The 10,760-nt window shown below is 37.1% G+C and overlaps 1 protein-coding gene across 1 annotated transcript; it reads left to right on the plus strand.

Moving 5' to 3' along the window:
• On the plus strand, positions 1 to 4,605 carry LOC120119954 (protein ALTERED PHOSPHATE STARVATION RESPONSE 1-like). The gene is made up of 4 exons (XM_039139736.1): positions 1 to 1,594; positions 1,937 to 2,148; positions 2,677 to 2,900; positions 3,452 to 4,605. The coding sequence occupies exons 1-4, from the start codon at positions 337 to 339 to the stop codon at positions 4,191 to 4,193; spliced, it is 2,436 nt and encodes an 811-aa protein (XP_038995667.1). The 5' UTR covers positions 1 to 336; the 3' UTR covers positions 4,194 to 4,605.
• Positions 4,606 to 10,760: the final 6,155 nt, after the last annotated feature.

A 10,760-nucleotide genomic window follows, 5' to 3' on the forward strand; every position in this document is an offset into this window, starting at 1 on the left:
AAATCAACCCTTTCTTCTTCTATAAACAACAGTTTGCAAGAAAGTAAAAACAACCAAGGAAATTTATTGAAATATTATTAACTAGAAACAGAGGATTTAATACAAAGCAAAGAAAAGGGCTGTTACTGTTGGTGTTTGAGAAGAGTTGTTTCTCTTTCCCTCTCTTCTTTTTTTGGCTCTCTTTCTGCTACAACAAGACGATAAACTCCGTGCTAGCCAAGATTCCTTCTTTCTCTTCTTAAAATTTTCCCCAGAAACAATCCCTATTATCATGTTTTATCTTTTCTTCATATAAAAACCAGATACTAATCCTTGTCGCTTTTGGGTGGAGTTATTATGGGATGTTCTAGTTCAAAGTTAGATGATCTTCCGGCAGTTGCTCTCTGTAGGGATAGGTGTACTTTTTTAGACGAAGCCATTCAACAACGTTTTGCTTTAGCCGAAGCTCATCTCGCTTACTCAGCGTCTTTGAAGTTATTTGGTCAGTCTTTGAATAATTTCATCGAGCATGATTTCGGGACTTCTTCAGGAACGGCGTTACCGCCTTCTCCTCCGTCGCCTAATCAACTTAAAAGCAAAGCGGTGGTTCAAATTGAAATCGGGTCAAGTTCTCCCGAAAAAGATGTTGTTTCCCATCACCATTCCCATTCAAATTCTGGGTCCCATCTTCACTTCCTTTCCGATTCAGATGAAGATGATTCCGGCGACTCTTTGCACCATTCTTCGCCTTTGCACGACGATGGTGGGGGTCATATAGAGTATGTGAACCAAAATTATCCCAATTATGGGCCTCTAGAACCTGGTCCTTTTCCCGGTGGGTTTATGCATGCGAATTTTATGAAGAAGCAACCAACGCCGTCCATTGTTTATGAACAAAGGCCTATGAATCCAGAGACAGTTTATATGGGTGCATCTTCATCATCTTCTTATTATCCTTACTCTTATGTAAGTAATATTAATCCGGGTTACCCAAATTACGGTGGTTTTAGTAATTATTCTTCTTATTCGGCGTCTGGTTATGGGTCTTCGCTGCAACCGTGGTCAACGGCTGCTGAGTCATCCTCGAAACAACCACCGCCTCCACCTTCACCTCCGAAAGCGTCAGCTTGGGATTTCCTGAACCCTTTCGAGAGTTTTGAAAACTATTATCCTCCGTATACGCCGAGTAGGGATTCAAGGGAGGTTAGAGAAGAGGAAGGGATCCCTGATTTGGAAGACGAGGATTTTCAACATGAAGTAGTTAAAGAAGTGCATGGGGATAAAAAATTTGTCGACAGCGGTGATTATTCCAAGTCCCCGGTTGAAGAAGAGGACGGGAAAGTTACTAATAGTGAAACAGAGGCTTCGCTTTACCAGGCGAGACCCAGTGTTGGGATTGAAAATGATAGGGTGGAATATGAGGTTCATGTGGTGGAGAAGAAAGTGGTGGATGATGAAAGGGCCGAGGAGCGTGGCACCGGGTCAAGGGTCACTCCGAGGGATGTTTTTGAGGTAATTAGAGAGATACATGTCCAGTTTGTGAGAGCTTCGGATTCTGGGAATGAACTTGCTAAGTTGCTTGAGGTGGGAACACTTCCTTATAATCCCAAACATGGTATGTGTTTTCTCTTTCACCATTGGTTTAAATTGCGGTTACGGCCGCCTTTTGGGTTGAGGTAACAGATGCTATTGCAGTCAATACAGTTATGGCGGAACCGGTGCCGTTATCTCTATATAACGACAGAATAGCATACCCCTATTTAAATCTCTGGTTTCACTTGATCTGTGAGAATTTTGTGGATATACAAAATCTGTGATCTGACAAGTATTGATTTTTGCTAAAATAATGAGTTTTTGACTTGCAGCTTCATTAGATTAGATTAATTTAAAAAGGAAAATCATTTAGGTTTTTGCAACAGTAATACTAACTGTGTGTTTTGGGATCTTTGTGAAACAGTTTCCAAGATCTTGCATGTAGTTACTCCTTCATTATCTGTAGTAACATCTCAGCCATCTGCTTCTAAGACTGGCGAGTCTTCTTCGTCGGCCCACAATACTGATCCAACATTGTTAGACTTCAATGAAGAACTGGCTAGGAAACCGAAAAGCCTTTCCTCTACTTTGCAAAAGTTGTATCTTTGGGAAAAGAAGCTCTACAATGAAGTAAAGGTATATTATGTGTTGATGATGTATGGCTTATTGATGATATTGTTATCTGTTTCTGCCCAAGCCTTTACTCATTTGGTCCTTTGCAATTTTAGTTTCACGATTATCTCAGTATGTTGTATGGTCTAATTCATTCATGACTAAAAGTAGTGGTTTCACATTTTATTCATTTTCAGTTCAGTGTGTGATTCTAGAATATGTTCCGTTATCTGTAATCATATGCCTTCCCGTGTTTTATTCTATTTTGATTTCCATCTCATTAAGGAACTGTTCCTTTGAAAGTTGCCGCTTTTAGATATTCACCTTTGAAGAGCTTCATGTTATTGATTTTATGCTTCTTTTTCACGAATAGTGTAATAGCGGTTTACATTCAAATGATGTTTCTGCACCGTTCTAGGAAGACCTTGCGATCATCTTAACTTGGTTTCTGGTGGAACTACAATGGCTTAGTTATACCCTGGATTGAGAGATGCTGGGCATCTTATTTTAGTATTTCTCTAACCATTGCTAGAATGTTTTGATGCAATGCAGGCTGAGGAGAAGATGCGGGTAGCTTACGACAGGAAATCCCACAAGTTAAGAAGATTAGATCAAAGGGGTGCGGAAGCTAACAAGATTGATTCAACCCGGAATTCAATCAGGAGCTTGTCCACAAAGATAAGAATAGCAATTCAAGTTGTTGACAAGATATCTGTGACAATTAATAAGATCAGAGATGAGGAATTATGGCCATTGCTAAATGAACTGATTGAAGGGTCAGAACATTTCCATTTGATTGTGTTTATTTGATTTATTTAATTAGCATCTTTAATCAGATAATTTAATGCTCTATATGTCTGCTGGACCCCAGATGAAAGATTCTTCTACAATTACTCATCAGGATAGATGCTTTTAGATCATTCTTTCCTATTCATTCTTGAACTATTGGTATCTAAGTGTTTGTGGATTTGGCCGAAAATGCCGAGTCACTATGATGGGAGTATTATACATTTGAGTTTCAGGATTAGTGCTTTAGATTATATATCCATTGAAATCTTATTAGTTATAAATGTCTGCCAATCAGCGCTTTATTAACCAAAGGTGCAAAATAGATACTGATTTAGTATACAAATTACCTTTTAGTAGTTGGGGGGAGGGTCTACTGAAAGGGTTTTTATGGGGAACCTTTTTCTTATTGTCTGATTTTCCTGAATTAGAAGACAAATGATTGAACTAGTTATTAAATTAATGTACATTTATCAATAATATGCTTTCATTGAACTAATTATTAGACCTATGCTGTTTCCTTGTAATTTTCTTTTTCCAGGTTAAACAGAATGTGGAAATCAATGCTTGAATGTCATCGTAGTCAGTATCAGGTGATTAGAGAGGCAAAAACTTTAGGTTTAGTCGGATCTCGCAAAAAGCTCAGTGATGATCATCTTAAGGCCACATTGCAGCTTGAGCATGGACTTATTAGCTGGACTATAAGATTCTCAAGTTGGATAAGTGCTCAGAAGGGTTATGTCAGGGGTTTGAATAACTGGCTTCTAAAATGTCTTTACTACGAACCCGAAGTGACAGATGATGGAATAGCTCCCTTCTCACCTAGCAGGGTTGGTGCGCCACCCATATTTGTCATATGTAACCAGTGGTCACAAGCAATGGATAGGACATCTGAACGAGAGGTGATTGAATCTATGTGGGTTTTGGCCACAAGTGTGCTCCAGCTATGGGAACAAGATAAGTCGGAAATGCATAGGTGGATGATGTCCAATAAGGATTTAGAGAGAAAGGCAAAGATTCTGGATGGGGAGGATCAGAAGTTGCAGAAAGAGATCCAGGCATTAGATAAGAAGATTTATTTGGTCTCTGGAAATGGTAATAATCTCTCAGTAGCCAGAAACGTTGTGCGTCAGAGTGATACTAGTAACCGTAGTTTGCAGGGGAGCTTGCAATGCATTTTTGAGGCAATAGAAAAGTTCAGTTCCGAGTCCTCCAATACCTATCATGAGCTTTTGCAGCGCATTAAAGAAAGGACTGGCCATGAGCGTGAAAGAGTATCATAGGGCTATGAAATAAAATGATCATGGGAACTGTTTGGATTGATGATCTAGTGTAGGCAGTCTAGTGCCGTATGAAAGATGAAGTTCGGTGGTGGTTTGACGGACCCTGCAACGCACAACTTGGCTGGTTGCTCGGAGCCAACCTGGCATTGTTAGATGATTCATGATTGCCTTACAAGAATATCGACAGGCTTATGATGCATAACGGAAGATATCGAGAGGGGTTGGTGTGGTGGATTGCAAAAAGTTTTTGATCCGGTAACTGTCGAATCTTGCTGATTGTTGCAGTAGAAGACAAGGAACGGACAACTGTATTAAAATAATTTGCTGATGTCCTGAAATTAACTTATATATCAAAACAATTGTAACGAATCATACGTGATGAATTTTCAATGAAATTTACCTTTTCTCTCAACTTCTATTTTACTTATTCAATCTCCTTCATTTCTGCAAAATCAACTTGCAATTCACAGATTGATTGTGACTAACGTTAACCTGTAAAATCTCAAGAGAAAAAATGTGTCTTGTTATCATCAGTGTCTTCCTTCTTGCTCATCTAGAAGAAAAAACTTTTCATGAAGGGAATCCTAGAAAAGATTTCAAAATGCATAGAATAATTGGTGAAAGTATTGCAAAGGGTACGAAACTCTAGGGACAATCTCCCAAAGATAAGTTTCAGAGTCATGATAGCAAGTATCAACAAACCAACATGGTCCAACCAGTAAATTCATTTGAATTGAGCATATAAAAATCAAAACTAAAATAAGTCACCAAAATAGTCTTTTATGTTTTAATTTAAAACTATGACTAGTATGTAAATAACCACAAATGGTTTAGCTCCCCAAAAATAGTATCCCCATTTAAATTACTAAACCCTCGGACTATAGGTCGAGCAACTCCAAGTTAAGGGGCAGGGAAAAAGCTTGGATTCAGGTAGTGGTCTGCGCACTGTGTTCCAATTCCGCTGCCTGCTTGATCTTCATAGTTGTGGCTTTGGTGTAGTTTCTTCTCTGACTTCTTGTTGGCTCGGCTGCTCTTGCTCCACTTGATGATTTCAAGAAGCTGAATTACTAAGATCAGGGGCTGTTTGGTTAGGATTATTATTGCTAGCAGCAGAAGCCTCGGGAGCAATTGCTACAGAAGTTAGGCTAACTCTATCATATAAGTATTTTCAGTATGGACCATCAAGCAAAACACAATTGCAAGTAGCATTTCTCTGAAAAGATACCTTTCACTATGGGCAAGAATCTAAATCCCATCTAAGAAAAAAAAATCAGAAAATTTAAGAAACAAGAAACTAACAATTATTGTACCACAAACCATATTCAGTAATCTTCTTCCAGATTATCCATAGGCAATTAGTTTTTGTACTCATGGAATTAAAAACTGATCATGTCAGCAATCATTATGTAAAAAATGAAACTTTTGAATTTTCAAAATCAAATTGAAAAAAAAATAAACATGAAGACAATAAGCAGTCAAAAATAGCAGAATTTCAGATACATTATGTGTTCCCTTAGTGTTAATAAAAACATGAAGCAGACTACAAAAAGGAAAATAAACATTCAAAAATAGTAGATCGGGAAAGAAAGACTCTACATACATATAGACAATCCAAAGCAGGTTCAAGGATTTTATGTTTCAATTTAAAAATCAATACTCAAATAAGTCACCAAAATAGTCTTTTATGTTTTAATTTTACACTGTCAGTAGTTATAACTATTTACAAAAGGTTTAGCTCCCCAAAAATAATATCCCTGTTAAAATGACTAATCAGGACATCACATCGATAGGAGGTAGTGAAACGTGATGTCTATTAGTGGTGCTCAAAATCTAACTCAAAATGGGGCATGCTTCTGCAAACAAAGGCCGGCCATTGTGGCCAAACCATCGGAGTAAGCAGATTCTCCATCAGTTTTGCTTTCTAATTAAGTTTTTTTATGAACACTTCAGGGTGATTCAAGAGCCACAGGAATATTCAGAATCAAATGTGGTATTGTAATGCAATTTTCTTTTCCATCTTTGAATCAAATTGAAAGCAATGTTATTTAAAATTATCCCTTTGAACTGATTAGGACAGTTGGGGTGTGAAATGTGGTACACCAAATCCCGTTGAGCCCAGTTCCAATGCTATGAATTTTTACGGCTGAAATTATGTCTACAAACTGTGATTTTCATTGTCAAATTTAGAAAGTAAATTACAATCATTCTCTAACAACAATAAAAAGGAAAAAAATTAATACTTTTTCTCATTTCTCAAGTGTTCGACATCAATTATGGGTTGGGTTAAGTTTAACATATTTTAAAAGAACTGTGAAGTATTTAGAGCTGATGATGAAGTGAGTGGATTTAAAAGTGTTCAGAAATTTAAGCTATAAACAGTGGAACCCAAATAGTTAACTCAAAGGATAAGTTTTGGGAACTCATGAAAAGGTAAAGATTTCAATTTTAGTAGGAATACCTTGATCCCCCTATTACCGTGGAGCATTGAAAAGGTGCCCTGTTTAAGGTGGAAGTTGAAATATTAGGATTATGAAGAGAAAGAACGTGCGAAGATTTAAAAGGGCAAAAGTTACAAAAGTGTGTTTTTATCATTCTATAATTTATGTAGCTTATTTTCTTCCATGTTAGAGAAAGAAGTGGGAGGTTCGTCTCAAGGTAAAGGCAAGGAGAAGGTTTGAAGGTTAAAGACAGAGCTTCCATCCCATTTATTCTGTGCAAGGTAATCAACTCTTATTCCTTGTGTGTTAATGTGATTGTAAGTAGAATTGAATTAGATGTTTTCATTGAGTAGTAACGGTTGGATCATTATAGGAAAGATTGGGTACATTAAAGGCTTTGGAAATCAAAATTTGGGTCTCAATATCAATAACTTAAGATTTTTAGAAAATCTGGGTATGAAATATCAGAACGATATCAATATCGCGCTCCTCAATATCAATGATAACGGATGGGTCGATCGATGCTCTAAAGTGTCTTGTAAAATCTTAAAATTTCAGTATGCCATTTTGATATCAACATCAGTATCTATATTTAGATATGTGAAGTACCCATACTACTGGACCTGAAAAATTATAAATTGTAAGAGTATATGTGGTAATTGGAATAATTTCAATATAAATGGGACACTTAATTAAATGAGAAAATAACTTCAGTGACTGAAAATGTCTTATAATATACGATTTTAACCAACGTTTTTGGATTTGCAAAAATGACCAATAAATTCGCAACGCGAACTCCAATTTCGCAACTCAAGTTCCAAAATCGCAACGCGAATATGTAAATCGCAACACAGAAGTCAAATTCGCAACAAGGAATTTCAAATTCGCAACGCGGACTCCAATTTCGCAACGCGATTTTCTAATTCGCGACGCTAATTCCTAATTCGCGATTCGCAACGCGATTTTCCAAATTCGCAATGCGATTTTCTAATTCGCGACGCTAATTCCTAATTCGCGACGCTAATTCCTAATTCGCGATTCACAACACAATTTTGTAATTCAGAATTAGCATCGCGAATTCGGAATTAGCGTCGCGAATTTGGAAAATCGCGTTGCGAATCGCGAATTAGGAATTAGCGTCGCGAATTAGAAAATCACGTTGCGAATTTGGAATTAGCGTCGCAAAATTGGAGTTCGCGTTTCGAATTTGAAATTTCGTGTTGTTCCTAATTCGCGACGCTAATTCCGAATTCGCGACGCTAATTCCGAATTCGCGACGCTAATTCCGAATTCGCGACGCTAATTCCGAATTACAAAATCGCGTTGCGAATTAGGAATTAGCGTCGCGAATTAGAAAATCGCATTGCGAATTTGGAAAATCATGTTGCGAATCGCGAATTAGGAATTAGCGTCACGAATTAGGAATTAACGCCGTGAATTTGGAAAATCGAGTTACGAAATTAGAGTTCGCGTTGCGAATTTTAAATTCCGTGTTGCGATTTATAAATTCGCGTTGCGATTTACATATTATAGTTGCGATTTACATATTATCGTTGCGATTTACCTATTTGCGTTGCGAATTTATAAAATCGCGTTGCGAGTTTGGAACCTGTGTTGCGAAATTGGAGTTCGCGTTGCGAATTTGTTGGTCATTTTCGCAAATCCAAAAAAAGTTGGTTAAAATCGTATATTATAAGGCATTTTCGGTCACTGAAGTTATTTTCTCTAATGGGAAGATAAAATAAGGTCACTCAAGAAATAAAACACCTAATCATATTTATTTCGGGTGACTTGTATAAGAGCCATGAAGGATTAGATTAACTTGCACGGGAGCATCTAAGGATTAGAATGACTCGCACGAGAGTACCTAATTATATTTATTTTGGGTAACTCGTACGGAATCCCCAGGGATAGAACTAAAACCAATAATGGATTTTCAATATATGAAAAATCTTCTATCATAAGAATATAATGATATTTTTTCGCAGAGAATCTTGGATGAAATTGTAAAATGTGTAAAAATTCTTATTTACTCAAATAACCTACTTATAAGAATTCCTTAGAATAATTGTTCATTACTAGACTCTTATAGTTCACTTTTAAAATTGTTTCTCCTTTCAAGCTTAAAGTAATAGATTTCCCATTATAGGAGCACCTTCTCTGTAGAATCCCAACTTCGCCCGAGTACAATAGTGATTTCTTTTGTTGGACAATGTATCCATGTAAACGTGCGGGTTTGGTCTATGAAAATCATGTTTGTTGTATCAAAATTGTAATACTGATTATACCAATTTTATTGAAGATTTGAGATAATGGAGCTCCATTATTAAATATTAAGGTTTTTATTTTTTTTGTTAAGTGCAAGTTTATTACCAATTCTCTTATTTTATTTTTATTATATTCTATGCAAGTGGGTCATCATAAGGGTATTTGGACTTGTTAACGCTGGAGTCATGTGATGTTATACACTCGTAAGGGTGTAGATGGTTACATTTAGTGATATCAAAGCCTTAGGTTAAGTCGATCCTAGTACCAGTGTTAGTGACGTATGTAAATACATGGATAGAAGTCCTTAAAATCAAGTGTACTCCTATATGTTGGGCTCTTGATGACGTTTTCCTTCACTCTTATTATTGTAGGATAATAGATGGCCAGTGATCCTGATAGAAGTTAGGAAGCTCGGAGTGAAAGTCAAGCATCCCTTTCTAATGAGTTAGAAGATGAGTTCGTCTCGGATTCAGGGGAAGCGAGACTAGAGGGAGACGTTTGGGTAGCCGAAGCAACTTACTTTCAAAATTTAAATGCAACCTTATGAAGAATTGTAAGGGCCATTCCTCGAGCCTAGCCCTACTCTAGTGGTTCCCTCCCCTTCAATCCCGACACATGAAATGCCTATACAACGTCTTAGGAGATACAAAACTGTAGATTTTCATGGTTCTAGTGAAGATGATCTTATAGTGGCATATTAGTGACTATGTGAAACACAAAGGACTTTGAGACAGTTACATCTAACTCCAGAAGGCAACCTGGAGTGTGTAGTCTCCCTTTTCAAAGGGGATGCCATTGATTGGTGGGAGACGGTCGAAATGGCCTTATAACCTGAACAGACGACATGAGAACTTTTCTTGATCGAGTTCCATCAGAAATATATTGGGGATGCTCAGATGGATGATCTTCGGCTCTAGTTCTCGTAGTTGATTCAGGGCGCCAGGTCTGTTCTTGAGTATGAAAAAGATTACTTCGATTAAGTTGATATGTTCTGGAATTAGTGTCTATGGAAGCTTTGAGATGCCGCAGACTCTTAAAGATGATTCATCTCAATATACATACCCAAATAACGACAGATCCAACAAGGATATTTTTAGAGTTGACTAGGCAAGCAAAAACTATAGAGAGAATGTATAGCCTTACAAAATAACTATTATGCATGTATAAATTTTAGTTCATTAACATCATATACGAACATAGTCATAAATTCATAATAAATTTGAGATAAACTATAATTTACATTGTAACACCCTAATCCAGTTAGACCCGAAGATCCGTAGATTACAATGTTATACGAGACTATCGAAAAAGTGACCCAAAAATTTTCTTTTAAAACTCCTTGTAAATCTATGAACTTTAAACATTCATAATGTAATATAAAAATATAATAATAAACTGGGTTTACAAATGGGGAGCTCCTAAAATACATCTGCTAAATAATACAAAATACGAAGTTTCAAAAGAGTTACGATTGAATACATAACAAGGTCTATAACAGTATTTGCCCTCTAAAGATGACTCAAGACGTACTCTGAAACTTCTCTGGAAATCTGAATCTGTTGCACTGAAATAGCTTCCTATGACATGCTCTCTAAGAACCTGTGCACATAAACACATTCCGAATGCTGAGCTTACGAGCTCAGTGCCTATATTATATACATTCACTAGATGAAGTGACAAGTGGCACATGTCTGAGTGTACACTACTGGGCTGTTAATCTATGGCTGACATCATAGTGCGACTGAGGGATTCTGCATCTCGGAGCTCACACACCCCTCTAGCACTGTCGAAACACCATCGGGTACTCCTGGGTGAGATCCAGAATTCTGCATCTGAACGTACACCCATCGACTTACTCCGT

Source organism: Hibiscus syriacus, unplaced genomic scaffold (assembly GCF_006381635.1).
Source record: "Hibiscus syriacus cultivar Baekdansim isolate YM2019G1 unplaced genomic scaffold, ASM638163v2 tig00110332_pilon, whole genome shotgun sequence".
Classification (NCBI taxonomy): Eukaryota; Viridiplantae; Streptophyta; class Magnoliopsida; order Malvales; family Malvaceae; genus Hibiscus; species Hibiscus syriacus.

Coding starts and splice junctions, on each gene's coding strand:
- LOC120119954 (XM_039139736.1), top strand. CDS start 337: ATGGGATGTTCTAGTTCAAAGTTAGATGATCTTCCGGCAGTTGCTCTC. Junction 1,595..1,936: donor TCCTTATAATCCCAAACATG/GTATGTGTTTTC, acceptor TTTGTGAAACAG/TTTCCAAGATCTTGCATGTA. Junction 2,901..3,451: donor CTAAATGAACTGATTGAAGG/GTCAGAACATTT, acceptor TTCTTTTTCCAG/GTTAAACAGAATGTGGAAAT.